The sequence below is a fragment of the Gorilla gorilla genome, chromosome 17, assembly GCF_029281585.2.
Source record: "Gorilla gorilla gorilla isolate KB3781 chromosome 17, NHGRI_mGorGor1-v2.1_pri, whole genome shotgun sequence".
NCBI lineage: Eukaryota > Metazoa > Chordata > Mammalia > Primates > Hominidae > Gorilla > Gorilla gorilla.
The window spans coordinates 80,297,223-80,321,949 of NC_073241.2; the positions used below are offsets into that span (position 1 = coordinate 80,297,223).

Consider the following 24,727-nt stretch of genomic DNA (forward strand, 5'->3'; position numbering starts at 1 on the left):
CCGGCAGGTTAATAAACTTCCTTGCCTGACCTTGGGTCTCTCTCTCTCTCGTCCTTTCTTTCGGCTAACTTTACAGTTATCAATACCAGCTGCCACTACATGACCCATTTCAGAAACGAGGACTGTAATTGTCATGAGTATTTTCTCCTTATTTTGTTAATAATACATTTGTGCATATATACACTTGTATTAAGCAGATATCTTTGTCTTATGTCTTTTCTTGTTCCTTTATGATGTAACATAAGATTTACTGACGTCACATCAGCATTTAAGTGTTGTTAATTTTATGTAATAGTATTTAAGGTAAGGATTAGTGCATTTTCAATTGTACAAAGGATAGTTACATTATGTTGGGTGGAATTATGACCTTGTTATTGTCTTTATTTGGAGATAAGTATGATTTGAGAAGGTGTGTGTGAGTGCCAAGTTGACAAGGGGTGGACTTGTTATGGTTAATAGAGATGTCAACCTGATTGAATTGAGGGATGCCTACATGACTGGGGAAGCATTGTTTCTGGTTGTGTCTGTGAGGGTGTTGCCAGAGGAGATTGACATTTCAGTTGTTGGACTGGGACTCAGTGTGGGTGGGCACCATCCAATCAGCTGCCAACAGAGGCTGGAACGAAGCAGGCAGAAGAAGGGGGACAAAGCAGCTTGCTGAGTCTCCTTGCTCTCTCTCTTCATGTGCTGGATGCTTGCTTACTCTCCTCCTATCCTTGGACATCAGACTCCAGGTTCTTCAGCCTTTGAAGTCTGGGACCCCCACCAGTGGCTCCTGGGGGCTCGTGGGCCTTCAGCCTCAGACTAAGGGCTGCATTATTGGCTTCCCTGCTTTTGAGGCTTTTGGACTTGGACTGAGCCACACTCTCAGCTTCTGTCTTTTTCCAGCTTGCAGATGGCTTATTGTGGGACCTCCCCTTGCTATCATGTGAGCCAATTCTCCCTGATAAACTCGCTTTTATATATACATATAGCCTATTGGCTCTATCCCTCTGGAGAACTCCTAATACAGGTTCAGAATTGAATGTGAATTTAGATTGAGAAAATAAATCACAACAATTTATTGGATTCTTGGAAATTCTGGTCCCTTTCTTCTGATCTCTCTTTAGGCAAATTATCACACATGCTTACACAGAATACCTCCAGATTGCAGCCTGGTTCCCCTGACCCCATCTAGAATTCTCCACAACCCCAACAACAGCTGCCCAGGCTCAGGGAAGCCTTGAAGCTCTGACCTCACTGCCTTTGACCTCCCCTCTCTTTCTGCCTCCTTACTACTCTTGTTTGTACCATGCCGGTGCCCACTGTACAGCTTTTCCACTTGCTCCTTCCTGTGCTTGAAATGTTCCATCCCCAGCTGTCCACAGAGCTCACCTTCTCATCTTCAGGTGTCTGCTCAAATGTCACCTCATCAAAGCAACCTACCCTGTTCTCTCTGTAAAAAGCAGCAACCCCCTTCTGCACTTTCTATTCTCTTTACCGTGCTTTAATTCCTCTCATAACACTACCAGCTGACATATTCTGTGTTTGCACATTTGTTTGTTAATTGCCAGTCTCCCTCCTTTAGAATGGAAATTCAGGAGGATAGGGACTGTTTTGTCTCCTGTAAGTACACCTGGCACCTAAAACTAGGCCTGGCCCTTGATAAGACACTTAAAAACTATTGGTTGAATGAATGAATATAAGTTGAATAACAAGGAAGCCTTATTATTTTTCAATATGGAATCAACTTTTTAAGGAAATAATTCACTCCACATTCCCAGCCCATATCCTCAATTATCAGTTACCTCAGTTACCTACTGGTGTGTGACAGCTACTATTTTAGCTACCTGGCATGCTTCCACATCATTCTTACCCTAATCCCACACTCCACTTATCCCCAGGGATAAGCACACACTCTAGGTATGGCCAAGTGGTGTGCTCCAGATGATTGGTCAGAAATGAGCTCACCACCTAAGCTTGGCCAATCCATGACTTCCTCAAGATCATTCTCACTGGAGTTAGGGAAGAGGAAGTAGCCCCTTGACATGTGTCACATTATTGAGCTAGAAGGCTGTGAATTAAGGGCTCTGAGGGATGTGTTTTTCCCTAGCAGAGAAAGAGATGGCTTGAAAGTCCCAGCAGCATGGAGCCCTGGGTCCAGTTTCTGGAGCTCCTCTGCTTCCTGCAGCTCTTCCTGCAGTTCCAGGATGCTGGAACCTAGGAGTTTCCCAGCATCCTTCCAACTTCCTTTTCTGCTTTAACAAATACCAGCTGAGCTCCTGTTACTCACGATTAAAACTCCTCACTAATATGCACCGGGCACCAGGCTGTTCACTGAGGATGTAGTGATGACCTGGACACTATCCTTGCCCTCAAGGAGCTTACAACCTTCAGGGAGAAAGCAGAAGGGAAGATGATAATGGCAATGCAGTCTGAACACATGTATTGGACACGGGACTTGCCAGAATTCAGAGATCTGACATGTGTCATGACACTGATCAGCTGCTTTAAGTTCTTGTGATAATTCTAGGTTCAAAGCAACCTAAGGATCTAAAATAATATTGTTGGTCATCAAATCAATATATATATATTAACTGAGCACCTACTGTATGCAAGGGTTACCATAAGTGCTATGATACAGACCTGTAGAACATTCTAACTGGGGTAGATTGCCCTTCTAAAAAATAATAAATACTTGGTAAGTATGAAATGAAGTCATAGGACATTCTGTTTCTTCCTATCTGTGTCTTTCTTTTTTTAATTCTTTTTTTTTTTTGAGATGGGGTCTTGCTCTATCACCCCAGCTGGTGTGCAGAGGCATGGTCATAGCACATTGCAGCCTCCAACTCCTGGACTCAAGCGATCCTCCTGCCTCAGCCTCTCAAGTAGCTGAGACTACAGGTGTGCACCACCATGCCCAGCTAATTTTTTTAAGTAGTGATGAGGTCTTGCTATGTTGCCCAGGCTGGTCTTGAAATCCTGGGCTCCAGCCATCCTCCCACCTCAGCCTCCCAAAATGCTGGGATTACAGACATGAGTAAGTCACTGTGCCTGGCCCTATCTGTGGCTTTCTAAAGGAGCAGTTTAGCATATGGTTGGGAGCGTGAGCTTTGGAATCCCAATTGTGTTACTAGCCAGGTGATCTTGGGCAAAGTCACTTTATCTCTGTGAGACTCAGTGTCTTCCTGTAGACTGGATAATATAACTTTTTATTTTACAGGGTTGTTAGGAAGATTAAATGAATCCATTTGAGTAAAGCAGTTAGAATAGTGCCCAACACATAGTAAATCCTCAATAAATGTTAGCTAACAACACTATGTCTAAATCATATAAATTATAAATTCCTCAAAAGCAGGAGCCTTGCATTATTTGTAGCTCTGCTAACACGTACAGACCACTCAAGATTTTTCTAGTTGCTCAGCTCAGCAGTATTAATATATTAGCAGATGTAGCATTGTCTTGCTTGCTGGTTTCTCCATCTGCTCTAAATTTAGTACTAAATAAAGATAGTTGTGGGGGTGGAGGAGGTTTTAAAGATCTCTGGTCCAAATCCATTAGGTTTTTTGTTTTGTTTGAAAGCTGTAATCCAGAGAGAGTTTGGAAGCATATGCTAAAGACCATTTTTAGGCATGTTTTGCAGAAATGTATAGCATCTATTTACATTATTATGTGTTTCCATACTTTGACTGTCAACCCTTTGCATATAGTAGTATCCTAACTGATGTTCCAAATTTGCTACTATGCTATACATGGGCTTGCATAATTCCTAATTCATAACATATGGATATTAAATAAATTAGCTTATGAGAAGCAATTCACTTTTTTCCATCTTGGTAAGTAGAATAGTCACAATCCAATAAAGATAAATAAAGATATCTAGGACTAAGGCATCATAATTACACCTTATATTTGTATAGTGCAAAATAACACCTTACATTTGTAAACGTTATTTAATTCTTACAACTACTCAGTGAAGTAAGCAGGCATGGAAGTATCATGAATTCCATTTTATAGATGAAGATATTAGAACCTAGAGGTTTTAACTGACTTGCCTAAGTTTACTACATGATAACAAATGGCAGAGCCAAGATCATACTTGGGTTTCTTGACTGCTAGCCCAGTGCCCTTTTTACTTTACTGGTAGAGGAAAGTGTTAGGAATTTTTATTTTCTTCCACCAATATTTACAGCCTGACTCTACAAAGAACCTTACCAATGGTGGTCTGTTGTGAGCCTTCAGCAAGGTATGGGTCTCATATGCTTAATCCCAATTTGTAAATGTTATAGAGCCACCCCCCTGGCAAGGAGGATTTATATCAGGCAAATGTTGCAGATAACGGTATTTAGCTGCATCTGCTACAGCTGATAAACTTTGGAATTGAAAGACAAGAAAGAATCATCAATGAAGTAACTCAAATAATGGGAGAGAATCTCCCAGTCAACACTCAATATCCTTGCTCCTTAAATTTCAAGCTAAAGATGCCTATAAAACTCCATATAATATAACCACAGAAGATATTTTGTAGGTAGTACTTTGCACAAAAGCAATCATAGGAGTTTTACAGTTTGTTTTTATTGGAAGAGAGCCACTGCTCCAGAATTTCTTGTCATTGAATAGATGGGAGGGAGCGGGAGTTAGAAGCAGAAAAGAGAATCAGCCTGAACATACAGATGCTGGGGACTATGCGGTTGGGGCAGAAAACGTTTATACTGTAAGGAGTTAGTGTGAGTGGTGGAGAGAGAGTGACTAAAATTTTTACACAATTACTATATAAATTCTTTTTTTTAGTATATACATTCTGATCAGACTAGTGTAAACTGGCATAGACAAATATGAAGCAGTTGATGTTGGACATAGAAATGGGAGAAAAGAAAGCCAGACAATGTAAAAAATTTATTCCCCTCCCACTCCAGATAACACCCCAGTGTGAGAGTTAGGAGTCCATATATTTCAACAGACTGAAAACCAATTCAATGAGCTTGAAAAATAATAAGATATATTGATTCTCATAGGTCAAAAAAACAGGGATGGTACCAGCATCAAATGCAATTGGATCTGAGGCTCAAAGGAGAGTAGGGTTTTCCCTCTCTCTCCTTCTGGATTTCTACTCTGCTTTCTAGTTTATTATCTTCTTTCCTACTGCAAATGACCTTCCTCGATGTAGTCAGAGAAGTTGACTGCCAGCAGTGGCAGGCCAATACTCCATGCTGGGGTACCACTGTTAAACCAAATCCCAGCACAAAGAAAGAACATGTTTCTCTGATGGCTTCCATGTATGATGTCTTAGAGAAGGATTGTGATTGGTTAGTGTGGGCCACATGTCTGCCCGTGAACCAGTCTCAAGCTCTAGGGCAATGGAGTGCCAGGACTGGCCAATCCTTGGTTATGTCTCCACACTTGTAGCCAAAGCAGATGAAGTCCATCACCAGAAAAGTGGTGAAGAATTTGGCTGAGCTATCCCAGTTCACTACAGCAACAGTTCCCAAATTGACCTGAAGATAAACATCCCCTGGACCCTTGTTAAAAAACAGATTATTTGGCTCCCAGTTTAGACCTCCATAATAAGAATTTATATAGGAGAAGGATGGTAATTTGTATATTTAGCAAGTACCCCAGGTGTATTAGTTTCCTATTGCCACTGTAACAAATTACCACAAATTTAGTGGCTTAAAACAACATGGATTTATTATTGTCCTGGAGGTCAGAAACCCAAAATTGGTTTCACTAGGCTAAAGTCAAGGTGTTGACAGGAGGTTTCTTCTGGAGGCTCTGAGGGGAGAATCCATTTCTTTGCCTTTTTCAGCTTCTGGTGGCTGGCTGTGTCCTGTTCCACCATCTTTGAAGAGCATCACTCCAGTTACTGCTTCTATAATCACATCACCTTCTCCTCAAACTTTGACTCCTTCCGTGCTCCTTTTATAAGGACCACTGGACATTGGGTCCACTTGGATAATCCAGCATTATCTCCAAGTTCAAGATCCTAACTCAGTCACATCTGCAAACTCCCTTTTGCCATATGCTATATGGTTTGGACGTGTCCCTCAAATTTCGTGTGTTGGAAACTAAATCCCCAAATTCATATCTTGATGCTATTTGGAGGCAGAGATTTGGGGAGGTAATTAGTACTAGATGATGTCATCAGGATGGGGCTCCTATGATGGGACTGGTGGCTTTATAAGAGGAAGAGAGACTTGAGTTTGCATGCCTGTGGTCTTTTGCCATGTGATGCCCTTCACCATGAAAACCCTCATCAGAAGTTGAGCAGATGCCAGTGCTGTGCTCTTGGACTTTCCAGACTCCAGAAGTGTGAGAAATAAGTTTCTTTTATTTATAAATTACCCAGCCTCAGGTATTCTGTTATAGCAACAGAAAACAGTCAAAAACACTATTCAAGGTAACATTCACATGTTCCAAGGTTTAGGACATGGACATAGTGGGGCCATTATTTAGCCTACTGCACCAGGTAATTATTTTTTTTTGAGACAGAGTTTTGCTCTTGTTGCCCAGGCTGGAGTGCAGTGGCACAATCTTGGCTCACCACAACCTCTGCCTCCTGGGTTCAAGTGATTCTCTTGCCTCAGCCTTCCGAGTAGCTGGGATTACAGGCATGTGCCACCATGCCTGGCTAATTTTGTATTTTTAGTAGAGATGGGGTTTCTCCATGTTGGTCAGGCTGGTGTCGAACTCCCTACCTCAGGTGATCCACCTGCCTCGGCCTCCGAAAGTGCTGGGATTACAGGCGTTAGCCACTGCGCCCGGCCTGCACCAGGTAATTATTATCAGGTAAATTTGAGAAACACTGATAAAGGAGTTAAAAAGAAATTACTTAGGCAGATTGTGAAGGTAAGGAAGTCCTTGGTAAGGTTTTTCTTTTAATGAAAAGCAGCCCCCAAATCATTTCTTTTCTAACAAAGAGCAGCCTGTAAAATTGAGCTGCAGGCATAGACAAGCAAGCTGGAAGCTTGCATGGGTGCATGCTGGCAGTTGTGCCAATAGGAAAAGGCTACCTGGGACTAGGCATGATTAAAATGGTAGCTCCATATTTCCTTCTCTTTGCTAGCCATGTGTACAGTAAGAAGCAGACAAGATGGCACTGGCCAAGTGGAAAGCCCATTTGCATAATAAGATTGGGGTGGGGCAACCAGCCGTCTCCTTGTGCCATGTGAACATCACACCTGGTCGAACCAATCTGTGGGCCCTTCATAAATCAGACACCACCTCCTCAAGCCTGCCTATAAAATCTGCTGCAGTCTAGCTTTTCCCCTTCAGACAATGCCTCTCTCTCTCACAAAAGAGAGCTGCTCTCCTTTCTCTTTCTTTTGGCTATTAAACCTCTGCTTCCAAACTCACTCCTTGTGTGTCCGTGTCCTTAATCTTCTCAGCATGAGACAATGAACCCCAGGTGTTTACCCCAGACAGTGATGCTGCTTCAGCACCATAGGAATGGTTAGTTAACACCACAAGTGCAACATAAATATTCCAAACTATAAATATTATATAAGCATAACTAATCACTTAACTGTATATAATATATAGATGCCCCAATTGGGTGGCCCAACCACCATGTTTTTGAATGTGTCAGTAACTCATTTCATTTTTATTGTTGAGTAGTGTTTCATTGCTATGGTTTTGAATGTCCCCCCAAAACTCATGTTGAAATTTAATTGTCATTGTGATGGCATTAAGAGGTAAGGTTATGATGAAGCACAAAGGCCATCACCAGATGCTGCTGCTATACTCTTAGTCTCCCCAGCATCCAGAACCGTGAACCAAATAAATTTCTATTGTTTATAAAGTGCCCAGTCTCAGGTATTCCGCTAAACGCAGAATGGACTAAAACATCCACTGAATGAATTTACCACAATCTGTTCATCCATTCACCTATGAATGGACATTTGGATTGTTTCCAGTTTTTTCCGGGCCAGGTGTGGTGGCTCACACCTGTAATCCCAGCACTGTGGGAGGCTGAGGCATGTGGATCACTTGAGGTCAGGAGTTTGAGACCAGCCTGGACAACATGGCGAAACCCCATCTCTACTAAAAATACAAAAAATTAGCTGGATGTGCTCACTTGAACCCAGGAGGCAGAGGTTGCAATAAGCCAAGATCGTGCCACTGTACTCCAGCCTGGGTGATAGAGCGAGACTCTGTCTCACAAAAAAAAAAAAAAAAAAAAAAGAATATTTATGGAGCCTCTTCCACATGTATTTTCTCTCCCATCTTACCTCCTACTTCACTCCTCTCTTATCCTGCCCTAACTCTGTTGACCTTACTTCTGTCATGTGAATACACTGAGCTTACTTCTGCTTCAGGATCTTTACATCAGCTCTCTCCAGATTTTTGCACAGCTCTCTCCATCATTCAGGTCCCTACTCAAATGTCACCCTCTCAGAGAACCTCTCCTGATTGCCCTATCTAAAATAGTACTCCACCTCCTCCCCCAATCTAATCATTCTCTATGGTCTTTTTTTTTTAAATAAAATTGCAATTATCACTTTAATATTATATTGTCTGTTTGGCCACATGTTCATCATATGTATCACCCACTAGAATGTAAGTTTGTTTTTTTTTTTTCATTTCTAACTTTTAAGTTCCTGGGTACATGAGCAGCATGTGGAGGTTTGTTACATAGGTAAACATGTGCCATGGTGATTTGCTGCACAGATCATCCCGTCGCCCAGGTATTAAGCCCAGCATCCATTAGCTATTCTTCCTGATCCTCTCCTTCCTCTCATCCCGTCTCATCTGACAGGCCCCAGTGCGTGTGGTTCCATGTATCCATGTGTTCTCATCATTTATCTCCCACTTATAAGTGAGAACATGCAGTATTTAATTTTCTGTTCCTGCATCTGTTTGCTAAGGATAATGGCCTCCAGTTCCATCCATGTCCCTGCAAAGGACATTATCTTGTTCATTCTTATGACAGCATAGAATTCCATGGTGTATATATACCACATTTTCTTTATCCAGTCTATTACTGATGGGCATTTAGGTTGATTCCATGTCTTTGCTATTGTGAATAATGCAGCAACAAACATATGCATGTATGTGTCTTTATAAAGAATGTATTTAATAAGTTCTTTAAGCGGCCGGGCACAGTGGCTCACGCCTGTAATCCCAGCACTTTGGGAGGCCAAGGTGGGTGGATCATGAGGTCAGGAGATTGAGACCATCCTGGCCAACATGGTGAAACCCCATCTCTACTAAAAATACAAAAATTAGCTGGGCGTGGTGGCACATGCCTGTAATCCCAGCTACTTGGGAGGCTGAGGCAGGAGAATCGCTTGAACCAGGGAGTAAGAGGTTGCAGTGAGCTGAGATCGCGCCACTGCAGTCCACCCTTGTGACAGAGCAAGACTTTGTCTCAAAAAAAAAAAAAAAAAAAGAATGTATTTAATAAGTTCTTTAAGGACCAGGAAATTTGTCTCACACTGTATCTCCATCTAGAGCAGTGCCTGGCAAACAGTAGAAATTCAATAAATTTTTGTTGGATGAGAATTTTCATTTAAATCTTAGGAAAAGAAAAATTTGAACAAGTGTTATACCTACTTTTATAGCCGAAGCAACTGAAGGTGAGACAGGTTCAGTAACTTGCCAGGAGGGCACAGAGATAGAGCCAGGATTTGAATGCTTGTCCATTTGACTTCAAAGCTCATCCATTGTCTTAGCCTCTATCTACCGTCTCATAATGAAGTGGAATGTATACACACAAGACTACAAAATCAAGTGCCAGTGGAGTGGCTTGAGGTTGTTTGGATGAGATCAACGGAGGAGATGGAGTCATCAGTAGGAGGGGAGTTGGCCTCATGCATGAAATTTGTAAAGATGGAGGCAGGAGACAGGGCAAACCTTGGGCCTGGGTCTGCGATTGTCCACCGTGGCTTTGTCCTTGGCTGAAGAAGCCAGTTCCCATCTTCTCCTGGGAGAGCAGTGAGGATGGAGGGCCAGCTGTAGGGTCAGGACTGTGTAAGCCGCATTCCTGGGCCTTTGTGTCAAACCTACCAACAAAGAACACTCTCTGGGGAGCTTTTGTGGACTGTGGTTAGGCCTGCAGTCAGGACCCGCATTCTAACTAACCAGTGTAGCCTCTGGCAAGTGCAGAGCCACTTTGCAGCTCCCTGGCAATGGAGATGATCTGTGTACTGGGGAAGGCAGCTGGGCCCAGAGGGGCTTTTGAACCACAGCATTTTTCTTAAAGATGGGGGATGTTATTGTTGAACCAGGTAGGAGGTGACCTGGGAACCAGCCTCCCTGAAAAGGAGGAGGGAGGGAAACACCTATGGCCAGGGTTATGTGGTGCTATTTCCTTCGTGATTAAAGATGTAGATGCCTTGGTACCCGAGCCCTGGAGGAGGCTCCCTCAACCTGAGAAAGCACTGTGCTGCAGCTCATCCTGGGAGCCGGCTCCCCTGGGTGGTACAGCACAGAGGGAAGGAAGGGGGCTGCAGTTCAAGGGCAGCAGCTGGGAGAAGCATGTCAGAAGTGCCAGGGAAGCAAAAGTCGGCTAGGGAAAGGAAAGGGGAAGAAGGAAAAGCAGAGAGGCAGCAGCAGCTCTGGGAGAAAGGGACAGCAGACATTAGAGGGGCGAGTGTTCTGGGAGCCTCAGAGCAGTGATGGATTTTCCATCTTTCCTTGGAGGAGGGGCTGGGTCTTGGAATCCCCTCCCTTCTCTGCCCCTTACACACAGTTTGTCCTGAGGAGCAGACATGAGGTCTGTGCTCACCCAAGCGCTCACAGTCTCCTTCTCTCTTCAATACCCACCTGCTGGACCTAATTCTTACCTCAAAAAGGTAACTCTTGATTATTCTTAAAAGTTTAAAAAAAAATAGTAACTGTGATTCTGGTCTAAGCTAAAATTATTTTTCCTCAAGGTTGTCTCCCAAGAAAAATGCTTAAAGAGGCCGGGCACGGTGGCTTATGCCTGTAATCCCAGCACTTTGGGAGGCCGAGGTGGGAGGATCACCTGAGGTCAGGAGTTCAAGACCAGCCTGGCCAACATGGTGAAACCCCATCTCTACTAAAAAATACAAAAATTAGCCGGGTGTGGTGGTGAGCACCTGTAATCCCAAGTACTCAAGAGGCTGAGGGAGGAGAATTGCTTGAACCTGGGAGGCGGAGGTTGCAATGAGCCGAGATCATGTCATTGCACTCCAGCCTGAGTGACAGAGTGAGACTCCCTCTCAAAAAATAAATAAATAAATAAATAAATAAGAAAAATGCTTAAAGAATATGGAAATAATTTGGTGGTGTTTAGGTAGATTGTTTTCCTCCTCAGAGTTGAAAGTAACACAGATATTCATTAACTTTTATCACTGAAATGACACCATAGCACTGTAGCCCAGGCTGGAGTGCAATGGTGCAATCTCAGCTCAGTGCAACCTCCACCTCCCTGGCTCGAGCGCTTCTCCTGCCTCCGCCTTCTGAGTAGCTGGGATTACAGGCACATACCACCATGCCTGGCTAATTTTTGTATTTTAGCAGAGACGAGGTTTTGCCATGTTGGCCAGGCCAGTCTCAAACTCTTGACCTCAAATGGTTTGCCTCGGCCTCCCAAAGTACTGGGATTACAGGCGTGAGCCACCGTGCCTGGCAGGTTTGTTTTGGATGAACTTGTCATTTCCAGCACTCCCTCCTTGTGATGTTCTCTCTTGTACCTGTGACACTGAGGAAAACCGTTAGATGCCAAGTTCACCTGAGGGACTAAAATCTGTCTAGATGTAAGTCTGATCTGGCGTCTACTGGGGGAAGGGAAAGACTGGATAAACTCTGTTTCAGTTCATATCCATTGCCATTCAATTCTGCATTCTAAGATATGGCAACCAGTAGGCTCACTCTACATGTTTATTCAACGGAAACGATGTCCGAAAATTTAACTTTCATCACAGAGCATTTTAGGTGGGTAGAATCATGACTGTGAACTGTCTCCTAAATAATTTAGTGTTCCATTATTCCCCTCCCCAGTACATTTTAGATTTAGGTCCTACACAGTTCTAGACCCTGGATTCTAGGGCTTTGCCTCTGGAACCAGCGGTATTGGCCTCACTTGAGAGCTTATTAGAAATGAAGAGTCTCCAGCCCACCCTCAAATCCAAGGAATCAGGATTTACTTTTTAACATGCTCCCCAAGTGATCTGTGTGCAATAAAGTAGGAGAAATGCTGCTCTGAGGCATCTGATCAGCAGGCCCTCCCAGGCCCTGGCTTCAGGGTAGAGCTATTTGGGTTGCAGATAGCACCACGCCACACTCTGTGGGCAGAGAGTTCAAATTCCAGCTCTGCTGTGAACTTCATCACAGGGACAAGTGACCTAAAATTAAAAAAAAAAAAAAAATCAAACTCACAGAAAAGTCGCAAGAATAGTACAAAGGGCCGGGCATGGTGGCTCATGCCTGTAATCCCAGCACTTTGGGAGGCCGAGATGGGTAGATCACGAGGTCAGGAGTTCAAGACCAGCCTGGCCAACACATGGTGAAACCCCATCTCTACTCAAAATAAAAAAATTAGCTGGGCGTGGTGGCACACACCTGTAATCCCAGCTACTTGGGAGACTGAGGCAGGACAATGGCTTGAACCCGGGAAGCGGAGGTTGTGGTGAGCCGAGATCGTGCCACTGCACTCCAGCCTGGGTGATAGACTGAGACTCCATCTCAAAAAAAAAAAAAAAAAAAAAAAAAAAAAAGAATAGTACAAAGAACTTCTGTAAATACTTTACGTAGACTCACCAACTATTAACATTTTGCAGTGTATACTTTATCATTTTTTTCTCTCTACCTATGTATGATGATTATTCCTGAATTCTTGGAGAGTTAATTGCATATACTGGCATGTCTTTACCCTCAATACTTCAGTGTGTAGCTCTGAAAACAAGGACATTTTCCTATATAACGACAACACCAGGGCTAGAACTAGATGGAGGCTAACAAGGCCTGAGCATGAGTGGCCCTTCAAGAGGGCTTCCTTCAACTTTGTACCCTAGGAGCCTCTGTTGTCTCGCCCTAGTTCTGGCCTGCATGCTACAGTTATCAAAATCAGGAAACCTTACTATTATCTAATCTATAGTCTATTATATCTAATCCATAATCTATTATATACCTATAGTCTAATCTATAAGCTATTTTCCAATCATGTCTATTGTCCCAATAAGGTCCTTCGTAGCAAAAATTTTCCCCAGATTCAATTCAGGATCATGTATGACATTTACTTGTCCTGTGTATTTAGTCTCCTTTAATCTGGAACAGTTTTTCAGGCTTTGTGAAAGAAAGCCTGAAAAGAAAAAAAAGAGTGATGTAAAATTTATTTTAAAGAAAAGCTTTTATGATATTGACATTTTTGAAAATTATAGACTAGTTATGTTACAGAATGTCCCTCAATATGGGGACAAGTGACTTTTTAATCTCTTAATGGTTCAGTTTCATCACTTGTAAATTGGGAATAGTCCCTCCTTCATGTTGAATCAAATAGATGAAGACACGTAATGGGCTTGACACATGGCAGGTGCAGGTGGATTAAACAAGAAGCTGCCACTGATCGGGCACTTGTCAGCGCCATGCCAAGTGCTTCAAGTGCATTGTCTCATTTCGTTTTTACTGCAGCTCTGTGAGATGGGCTGTATTTTTACCCCTACTTCACAGAAGAAGAATCTGAGACTTAGAATCATTTGTCCAAGGTCTCATAGCTAGTAAGGAGTGACATGGGGACTTGAATCAAGTCAGTGAGACTGCAAAGATTATTCACTTAGTAACATGCTTGTGGTGCTTGCTAAAATCTAGCTTTTTAAACATAAAATTTTCCTACAGTTCACCATTTTAACCATTTCAAAGTGTACATTCAGTGTCTCTTAGTATGTTTACAATGTTGTACAACTCTCAGCACTATCTGATTCCACAACATTTCCATCACCTCATGAAGAAACCCTATACCTCCCAATTTTCCTGACAACCACTGATCTGTTAATCTACCTCTGTTTCTGTGGCTTTGCATATACATAAAATGAAATACTACTAAGCAATAAAAAGGAACTAACTACTGATACACAGTAACATTCTGGATCTCAAAAACAACACACTGAGTGAAAGAACCCAAATACAAAAGACTGCATATGGAAATATTCCATTTATGTGAAATTCTAGAAAAAACGCCTTAGGAACAGACAGCATGGCAGTGGTTGCCTGGGGACAGGAACATATGGTTGGGAGGTGGCACTGACTGCAAAGGGGCATAAGGGAACTTTTTGGAGGGATAGAGGTGTTCTAATACTTGATTGGTAGTGGTGGTTACACATTGCATATATTTGCCCAAATGCATCAAATTGTCCACTGCGTCGAGTTTATAATATGTAAATTATACCTCAATAAGATTTTAAGAAAAAGAAGAAAAAAACCCAAGCATATCTGGTCCTGAATGGAGTTCAATTCATCAGCACAGCTACCTTCGTTGTCTGGCCCCAGATCCATCTTCCCAGCCTCATCTCTCGCTTCTCTGACACTTGCCGTGGGCAAGCCCAGTGTTGGGCACTCAGAGAACGCGGGGGAAGGAGAACCTCTATCTTCAGGGAACTCACAGCCTAGTCTGGGAGCAGAAAGAAAGGGCAGCCAACTCTGACACAGCAGGGCACCATTCCTAGAGGACCACTGAGTCCTAAAGGACAGGAACAAGAATATTCCAGACACAGCCTGGATTCCGGTCATTTTGAATCTCAAGTTTGAATCCAGTTTCAATCTAATATTTTGAATAGGTAATACATTTCTATGGCTGTATACTTTAAGCCAAAGAGATGACAGAGTTTATTTTATTGCTTTTAGGAATGTGGGAATCACTTGTAATATTTAGGTTAATCGATGTCAAGTAATTTTCAGGAGCAACTGCAATTATTTTAAAAATCACTGGATTAATCTGGGTGCAGTGGTGCATGTCTGTAGTCCCCAGCTACTCAGAAGGCTGAGGCAGGAGGATCACTTGAACGCAGGAGTCTGAGTCCAGCCAAGGCAACACAGCAAGACCCCATCTCTAAAAAACCAAACCAAACCAAACCCAAAACATTGGGTTGACACTAAAATATCATGATGCTAACTTGTGCCAGGAGGTCCTTTGCTTGAGGGAAGAGCACTCTGTCTCCATCCCTAGGATGAAAAGATTAAACTTCTATATTCTCCTCACCCTTAGAAAGCTCCTATTCATAGGAGGTAAAACCATTAAATAAAACAAAAGGAAAATAAACCTTTCAAGTCTTTGCCTGCGCCCATCAGAGATCTATGTGGAACTGGCAGTAGCTTGGCTCCCTTTGAGTGCTTTGGAACTATGGTCTTCAAGATTTCTTGCTTGCTTTTCTCCTAAAAGAAATTTGAAAAACTGTGTTTTTTTCTTCCTTCCTTCCTTTCTTTCCTTTTTCTTTCTTTCTCTCTCCTTCCTTCCGTCCTTTTTTTTTTAAAATAAGAGATAGGGTCTCATTCTGTCACTTAGGCTAGAGTGCAGTGGCATGATCATGGCCCACTGCAGCCTCAAACTCCTGGGCTCAAGCAATCCTCTCACCTCAGCCTCCTGAGTGGCTGGGATTACAGGCATGAGCCATCACGCCTGGCTAAAACTGTTTCTTCTTGTACTTTTAAAGGTCATATCTAAAATGTTTCATCACAAGTTTAAATAATAGTAAGGTTTGTTATTTCTGGCGTAAGTATTGGCATTTTAAAATAAGATTGTTACATCATTCTTTAAACGTATCCAAGGAAATTTAAAGATCATAATGCATCTATCAACCATTTAAAAAATACATGAACAAGCTTTTCTTTAAAATAAATTTTACATCACTCTTTTTTTTTCTTATCTTGTATTTCCATTCCACTTACCCCTCAATATTTTAATATAATATTTTAAGCTGGAGAGTCTTTTATTGATCAACCTATCGTATTTCCCTACAAAAAAAATTTTTAAAAAAAATTCTTGACTGAGTCTGATAAGCTTAAAAAGCTCATTTTGATTGTATAATTTTAATATCTAATTGATCTAAACAACATAAAATATTACATATTTTGGTATCTATTAAAATTAAAGGGTATTTTTGCTGAATGAAATAGAATTGGGTCAAACCTAATCCTAGTTTTCACTTCTATGGATAGAAGCACAAACACCTTGTTCATTCATTCAACAAATATTTATTGAGCACCTCCTACGTGTCAATAGCTACTCTAGGCACTTGGGATACACTGGTAAACACTACAGATAAATCCTTGCCCTCATGGAGCTTACATTCTAGCGGGGGGTAATAGGCAATAAACAATAAACACAACACATAAGTAAATCATATAGTATGTCAGAAGTGCTATAGCAAAACAAAAAGCAGGGTAAAGGGGCTTTGAGTGTACTGTGAGAGTTAAGAATGGGCTGTGATTTTTAAAAGGTCAAGATAGGCTTCAATGAGGTCACTTTTGACCAAAGGAGGTGAGAGAGTTGGCAATGCAGATATCTGGGGGAACATGTACAAGGCAGAGGGCACAGCCAGTGCAGAGGCCCTAACTTGGGAGCATGGCTGGCATCTTCTAGGGACAAGAAAAGAGGTCGGGAAGGTTAGAACATATTGGAGAATGACTGATAGGAGATGAGATTAGAGAAGTAATGCTCAGGGTGGAGTGGTGATGCTGATCTTATAGAACCCTTTAGACTATTGTAAGGATGTGGATTTTTACTCTAAATGAAATGAGGATCATTTAATGCAGGGATTTAAGCAGAGTGAAGATGTCTGACTTTTTTTTTTTTTTTTTTGAGACGGAGTCTCGCTCTGTCACCCAGGCTGGAGTGCAGTGGCGCGATCTCCACTCACTGTAAGCTCCGCCTTCTGGGTTCACGCCATTTTCCTGCCTCAGCCTCCTGAGTAGCTGGGACTACAGGCGCCCGCCACCACGCCTGGCTAATTTTTTTGTAATTTTTAGTAGAGACAGGGTTTCACCGGGTTAACCAGGATGGTCTCAATCTCCTGACCTCGTGATCTGCCCGCCTTGGCCTCCCAAAGTGCTGGGATTATAGGCGTGAGCCACTGTGCCCGGCCCTGACTTTTATTTTAAAAGGATCTCTCTAGCTATTATGTTGGGAAGAGGCAAGCGTGAGAACAGGGAGAGCTTTTAGAAGATGAATCCAAAGATGAGATGATGGTGGCTCAGACCAGGGAGCAGCAGTGGAGGTGGTTAGGGATGCTCTGTGGATTAGACATGGGTGTGAGAAAACGAGGGGAATCCAGAATTGCTGGACAGCACTAAGGATTTACTTGAGGTTCATGGTGATGAAATTAAAGTGAAACTACTCAGGGTTTTTGGTCTGAACAACTTGAACAATAGAGTTATCAAATGAGATTGGAAAGCTAGTGGGTTCAACAGGTTTGAGGGAGAATATTGCTCAGTTTGTGACATGTTTGAGGATATCAGAATCTGGAGTTCAGGTAAGAGATCCGAGCTGGAGATATAAATTTAAGAGTTGTCATCATATATGATGATATTATATATCTTAGATGGTACTGAAAGTCAGGAGACTGGATGAGATCACGGAAATGAGTATAGATTAAAAAGAGTTCAAGGGACCAGGTGCAGTGGCTCATGCCTGTAATCCCAGCCCTTTGGGAGGCTGACGCAGGCAGATCACTTGAGGTCAGGAGTTCAAGACCAGCCTGGCCAGCAAGGCAAAACCCTGTCTACGGAAAAATACAAAAACTAGCCGGGTGTGGTGGCGGGCGCCTGTAATCCCAGCCACCTGGGAGGCTGAGGCAGGGAGAATTGCTTGAATCTGGGAGGCAGAGGTTGCAGTGAGCCGAGATCATGCCACTGCACTCCAGCCTGGGTGACAGAGAGAGACTCTGTCTCAAAAAAATAAAGAGTTCAGGGAATAAGCCCCAGTTAAGGGGTCTGAGAGAAGAGATGGAACCCAGCAAAGAAGACAGGGAAGGAGGAACCACGAATGAAGGAGGAAAACCAAGAGGATGTGGTTAAAAAAAGAGAATCAAGTGATGAGCTGTGTCAGCTGTTACAGATAAGATGAGAACCGAGACTAGATCATCGGGTTTAGCCAATGTGAAGTTCATTGTTGGCCTTCACAAGAGTGGTTTTGATATGGTAGTTAAGGATGAAAGCATGAATGGAGTTTAAGAGAGGATGGGAAACCTAACACTCAGCTGATGACCTAAAATACGCCACACGTGTACCTCGCGTGTAATGATCCTACTACATATGTATGGAGTCTTAACATACGTATCATGCTTGACATGTTTTTGAACTTTGTATAAATGGTATTGTATGGGATGTATTCTGCTATTGCAGAATGGGAGAAGAACTGCAGACAAAGTATGGAAAACTCTTTTAGAAGTTTTGTTGTAAAGGGAGTAGAGAAATAGGTGATAGCTGACAGTAGAAATAGGTCAAAGAGAAGAATCTGTAGGATTGGAAAAATCACAGCTGCTTGTAAGCTTATCAGAATGACCCAGTAGAGAAATACTGATAATACAGAATAGGCGGATAATTGCTGGAGTGACAGTGAGGATCTTGATTAGGCAAGATAGGACTGGAATCTATGTCTTGGTGACAATGCTCCTTTAGCTAGGAGCACGGCAATTCAACCATGTGAGGGTGGGGAAGGCAAAGTAGAGGCTGGTATGTGGGTGTGGGTGATGCTGAGATTCTGTGGAATTTTTTCTCTCATTGCTTCAATTTTCTCAAACAAGGCTATTAATTGAGAATGATCGAGGGGAGGACGTGCAACTTAGAGGACAGAGAAGGTACAAAATCCAGAAGAATGGAGGCGGGAAGTAGAATTGCTGGACAGCATTAAGGGTCTATCTGAGGTTCATGGTGATTAAATTAAAGTGAAAATAGTCAGTGTGATTGTGTTCTTCTCTCGCCACATTCAGATGCATGGGTGCCAGCTTGAATCAGGGTTGTGGCTTTGCCAAGCAAGCACAACAAAGGGAAAAAAAGGCAAGGGGGCTGAGGGCATGTGTAAGAGTGATTGTGATTGGCTGGGGGTTGAGGCTGGGTGACAGCAGATATGAGGGTTCAAGAATTGTTGCAGTTAGAGTACTATAGGGAGTGATCTGGAAAACTGAGGTGGTGATTGGGGTGTCAGATGTTTGAAACTGAGATAATGAAGAAGTTGCAGAGTTTGATAAGGCTACGGTGATTATGACCATGGGAGGAAGTGGCTGAGTTAGGATATGTGCAAGTTTGAAGTTAGAGAAGGTACAAAATCTAGAATGATCAAGGGGAGGATGTGTAAGTTAGAGGACAGAGAAGGTATAAAATCCAGAAGAGCGGAACAGGGAAGTATAAGAGAATTGCTGAACAGCACTAAGGGTCTACCTGAGGTTAATGGTGAACAGCGGGAGTCTCCAGCCAACAGCCAGGAAGGACTGAGGCTATCAGTCCTGAGGCCTGCAAGGAACTGAATGCTGCCAACAACCACATGAGCTTGGAAGCAGATCCGCTGTCCCAGCCTCACTTTGTAGAGGACCCAGCTAAGCAACACCTGGACTCCTGACCCAGAGAAACTGTAAGATCATAAAATTGAAGCAATGAAAGAAGATCCTTGAAGAAGAAGAAAACGAACTGAGAGGCCAGGGTACTGGGAAGATCTTATAACCACCTAGCACTAGGACAGAAGTGGCATTGGAGTGACTGTCAGGAGCAAATTGTGCAGAGATGAAGTGGGGTGAGGTCAGCGATAGAGGCATCGGACAGCAAGATTTAAAGCTGCTGGTTTAGAGGAGGAGGGGGATGACCTGGAAGCAATGTTGAGAAGCAAGAAGGAAACCTATCTCACCTCCAGGCACTAAGAAGCTGAAGGTTGAAAACACAGTTGCCGGAAGTAATTCTGTCCTGTGGGGTTCGGCATCATGCAAGTTCCCCCTGGGCTGTTCTCTGATGCGGGGCACTTGCTCCACACTCTGGGAACCCAGATTAACCAGTCTGCCCTGTCACATAGTTGAAGGAGTTGCATTTATCTTTCTGGCTCCCAATTCCTTTAAAATTACATTTGTTGCAGAACCTCCACAAGGCTAAATAAAATAAAATTACATTTGTGACCATAAGAGAACTGAAGAACTATTAACTGGCTGTCCTGGTTTTGCTGATATCGGGCTGTTGACAGTTCCTGGTTGTCCCACAGCTACCCATGTCAGTTATCTCCACTAACATTTCCAAGAATCTTTGTAGGACAATTTCTCCACCTGCAAGGTCTTTCAAGTAAGAACTCTTCTTTCCTTTAAGGCAATTAGCCCATTGCCAAAAGGTTTTACTGTCTTAAAGCTGGAACTGTCTTTCTGAGATCTAATTCCAAGGACTTTTCCACAGCTAAGTGAGATGCCTCACACCAGTATTAGGTGATTCTTCGTGAGGACAGAACAGAGCATTTTCATCTTGTGTTTAAAGCAATTTGTTGGCTTCGGCTCCTCACCACTTTCTATACCAGTCTCCCATTCACGCCCCTAGTAATGCCTATGCCAAAAAAAAAAAGAAAAAAAAGAAAAAGCTGACGGTGAAACCTACAGGTTTAAGGGCTTAAATCTCAACCTTTGTGTTAGGAGTAACAGGAGTGTGCTGAGAGGGCAAGCAATAAAACAAGTCATACCAAAAGGCCACATTGGTCTCTCCTAAGCCCCAATCCCACTCCACTCCTGTGGCCAGTAGTCCAAACAGAAAATAACTGGAGAAGACGAGGAGGTCAAGGATCAGGGAACTAAACATTATGCGAATTCACCAGCAAGATATACAGAACGCTTGCGTTTACATTGTTTTTATGGAACTAACAGAATAAAACTGATCTATTTTAAAAATGAAAAAAAAAAAAAAAAGAAAACACAGTTGCCACTACTTGAGAGGTGGAAGGAGGAGCAGTGTCCCCAGGCAAAGTTGGGTTTCCTTAAGTAAAAAGGTGAAGGGAACCTGAAGGGAAATTCTGAGAAGAGGTTGAGCTTACAGGGAATATCATTTGCATAAATAAATAGATGGTGTGGTACACTCTAAAGAGGCCCCATATGATTCCCACCTCCTGGTGTTCAAGCTTTTGTGTGTTTCCTTCCCCTTCAGTGTAGGTGGCGCCTGTGATTAGCTTCTGGCCAGCAATGTATGGCAAAGGTGACAGAGTATGAGTGATACTGTGTATGTGATGATGTTACATAAGATTGAAACCAGTGTCTTGCTGAGACTCTTCCCGTTGCTGGCTTCGAAGAGGCAAGCTGCCATATTGTTAGCTTCCCTATGGAGAGCACCACATGGCAAGGAACAGAGGGGGTCTCCAGCCAACAGCCTGCAAGGGACTAAGGCCCTCAGTCCTGCAGCCTGCAAGGAACTGAATGGTGCCAACAACCACATGAACTTGGAAGCAGATCCTTTGTTCCAGCCTCACTTTGTAGAGGACCCAGCTAAGCCATGCCTGGAATCCTGACTTAGAGAAACTGTAAGATCATAAATGTTTGTTGTTTTAAGCTTCTATATTTGTGGTGAGATTGTTATACAGCAATAGGTAACTAATACAGATGGAATAGAAGAAGTTTAGTTATAACAATGTCTCAATTTCTTAAAAACTTCTTCTGAGGTATATTACCTAAGATTCACATATTTATCTGTTACCAAATCATGTTTTGTAATCTATCAGCTGACAGATCTTCCTTCAGTTTTGTTGACAGAAAAGATTTGAAAACTATCTGACTTGAAAAATAATTTAATATCCATTCACTAAGGTCATTTACTTTCTCAGCATAGATACTGATTTTTGAATTGTCCCTTTTGGATTGCTGGGGAGGTTCTGCATTGATCCCATGCACCTTAGTAGTGGGTGAGAATTTTGACTTTCTTTTGTAAGGTGGGAGGACAGTTTTGCAAGGGGATGCTGTGTCCTCAGCTCCTTTCTCAAGCTGGGCAATTTTAGAAAATAGAATATATAGCAATGGAAGCTGTGGAAATGAATTCCCTTAAAACTGGTCTCCATAAACCCCAGGGGTAAGAGAACACCAGTTTCGAGCTTTAGGGGCTTTCTGGTAAAAGAGGGAATGGCCCAGGCGGTGATGTGAAGGATAGAATGAAGCACTGAGTATGAGTGGCGAAGGCGTACGATGGGTGTAGAGATTTTCTGGGCGACGTGACCTAAGAAATGACTTCAGAACTGGCTAATCATTGGTTTTGGAGGGACTAAAAGTAGTTCCAAAGTAGTTCCTGGTTGGTGACAATAAATCATTAATGCGTTTTAAATGAAAAAGAAATGCATGCGTCTTGTAAAAAATGTGAACTAAAAGAGGCATAAAGTCAAAAGCAGAGCCTATGCCTTCCCCCACCAAACAAACAGGTAACCTAGTTAACAGGTGTGTCGTAGGATTCGAAGTTCCCCTCCAGCTCCGAGAGTGCGCCTACATCTCTTCCAGCAAAATCCACTCACACTTACAACGCCTGGCAAGGCTCTTCAATATGTGATTCCTTGACTGTCCTGTGCGTCTCTCGAGTGTAAACACCTCTGGGGCTCGTGATTCGGGGCTGCCAGAAAGAGAAGGAAGGTGCCGCCAGCGTCTGTTTCTTCCCGAAGTGAACTCCTACAACCTAGCCACCTTGTCCCCAGAGCTGTCGACTGGCTGTTGAAGGCCAATTTTTGTGCCTACGCAGGTCCTCAACACAGAACAAAACAAAAAAACAACAAAGGCCGGGCTAATAGCTATTTATAAACACTTACTGGACGCCCACTCTACGCCGAGCTCTCCCGCGCTCCTTAGGTACTTTTTTGCAAAGAGATGCCAATTTCCCCGGCGACCACTACCTCAAACAGGCCTTCGCCTCCGCCCGCGCTGAGGCCCAGGCCCAGGCCCTGGCCCAGGTCCAGATTCAGAGCCGCCCGCCGGCTGGCGCTGCCCTGCAGGCGCCTGCGCAGAGCGACCCTCCCCGTCACTCGGGGCGGGAGGCGGGGGCAGCCGGGAGAAAGGAAAGCTGCGGGGGAAAAGGGCCAAACCCTGAAATTACCCGGATGTGGTCCCCGCGCGCGCATGCTCAGTGGCCTCTCGACAAGTTGGCAGCAACAACACGGCCCTGGTCGTCGTCGCCGCTGCGGTAACGGAGCGGTTTGGGTGGCGGAGCCTGCGTTCGCGCCCTCCCGCTCTCCTCGGGAGGCCCTTCCTGCTCTCCCCTAGGCTCCGCGGCCGCCCAGGGGGTGGGAGCGGGTGAGGGGAGCCAGGCGCCCAGCGAGAGAGGCCCCCCGCCGCAGGGCGGCCCCGGAGCTCGAGGCGGTCCGGCCCGCGCGGGCAGCGGCGCGGCGCTGAGGAGGGGCGGCCTGGCCGGGACGCCTCGGGGCGGGGGCCGAGGAGCTCTCCGGGCCGCCGGGGAAAGCTACGGGCCCGGTGCGTCCGCGGACCAGCAGCGGCGGGAGAGCGGACTCCCCTCGCCACCGCCCGAGCCCAGGTAACCGCGCCATGTCCCCTCCCCTTCCCCCGGCCGGGCCCGCGCACCCCGCCCGCGGCTTCCCCCGCCCCGCGGCGGGCTCCCGACGACGGCGGCGGTGGCGGCGGCGGGGAGCGCGCGGAATCCTCTGGGAGGGCGACCGCGGCCGCCTGACGAGCCGGGCCGGGCGGGCCGGTTGAATGCCGGGCGGCGGTGCCTCGCGTCCCTCCGGCCCCCAGCTCCGCTTGCAGCTCGTGGGAGAATCAAGTTAAACTCGGACGGGACTCCTGCCGCGGCCGCCGCTCCTCTTTGTTGTTCTCAGTAGTTTCACGGTCGCCCCGGCTGAGCGCGTTGGGTCGGCTGGAATGTGTTGCCTTTGGGTCTAAGTGAAAGTTGTAAATTGTTTGTCTAAATTTATTTTCTCCAGCCAATTTCTGTTTTGTCTTTGTCCCCTACTTTCTCTTCCTAGTCTTGTCATGCCAGTTTACGCTTCTGGCTTTGATATGTTTACTTTTTGAGTACTGAGAGTGACAGCGGTATGCAGGACACATTCTTAGCACCTAACTGAACCCCTCCTTGCCCCCAATAAAACATGCTTCCTAATAAAAGACACAGCTGATCTTACTGTTAGCACTGCGTGTACTGACAGTGAAATTGGTGTAGGGTGGAGGGCGGTGGCTCCATCACTTGTCCCAAACTGCTGTTAGGATTTCTCAAACTAGATTTTCAAAGACACAAGTGTGTTTAGTTAACCTGAAAGGTTTATTTGCTGGTGCAGAGGCTTTAAAAAGCCCTGTTGAAGATTGATAGCTGTTTCCCTTCAAAAACCTAAGTACGTTTGTTTTTATTTAAAAAAACACATTTATTTCCAAATTAGTTTCTTAATGCATTTAGTTTTTGCACCGTAGTTTAAGGTGGAATTGCCAGTTATTTAGGAATAATAAACACAACAGGATAATAGCGGAATTACCCTGAATTGACTTTCTGCAAACATATAATCTTAGCTTATTTTTGTTAGTAACCTTTGACTTTTGCCAGAATTAACATCCTTCTACTCTTAGTAGCAGCTTGGTTACTCGGGTGTTTTAAGAAGTAGGTTCACTCCTTTTTGCTGGCAAAAACCACTTAGTATCAAAAAAAAAATGCGTAATTTCATAATTAGATTTAGAATATGGCATTTGAATAATTTTTATGGTGGATTTCGTAAATTACTTTTGCCATACCCTGCAGAGACTAGATAATATATATTTCAGTTGAAATATAGGAAGTTCTAAAAGGTAACTTTTTTTAATGCTAAGGACTTACTCTCTCGATATTGGAAAGTTCTGATATGATTAGTACATGATATTCCAAACTGTAA

At 43.8% G+C, this 24,727-nt stretch overlaps 2 protein-coding genes across 4 annotated transcripts in view; one reads left to right on the plus strand and one right to left on the minus strand.

Moving 5' to 3' along the window:
* Positions 1-12,069: 12,069 nt before the first annotated feature.
* On the minus strand, positions 12,070-23,918 carry LOC109024004 (proline-rich proteoglycan 2-like). The gene is made up of 3 exons (XM_055368076.1): positions 23,856-23,918; positions 22,954-23,618; positions 12,070-12,287 (listed from the first exon to the last, which is right to left on the minus strand). Exons 1-3 carry the CDS (start codon positions 23,916-23,918, stop codon positions 12,158-12,160), a joined length of 858 nt encoding a protein of 285 aa, XP_055224051.1. The 3' UTR covers positions 12,070-12,157.
* Positions 23,251-24,727, plus strand: part of SMAD4 (SMAD family member 4) — a 54,430-nt gene continuing 52,953 nt past the window's right edge. For all 3 annotated transcript variants that reach the window (XM_019014070.3, XM_004059429.5, XM_055368535.2), the window contains exon 1: positions 23,251-23,388. The gene's annotated coding sequence lies outside the window, so the exon portion shown is untranslated. The remainder of the gene's footprint in view (positions 23,389-24,727) is intronic.

Excerpts from the sequence above, each read along its gene's own strand:
- LOC109024004 (XM_055368076.1), bottom strand. The coding sequence starts at position 23,918 with ATGTGTCCTGCATACCGCTGTCACTCTCAGTACTCAAAAAGTAAACAT. Across the intron at positions 23,619-23,855 it reads AACATATCAAAGCCAGAAGC|CTGCAAGCGGAGCTGGGGGC; the intron begins GTAAACTGGCAT and ends TTCTCCCACGAG. Across the intron at positions 12,288-22,953 it reads CGCGCGGGGACCACATCCGG|GTCACTTGTCCCTGTGATGA; the intron begins GTAATTTCAGGG and ends TTTTAATTTTAG.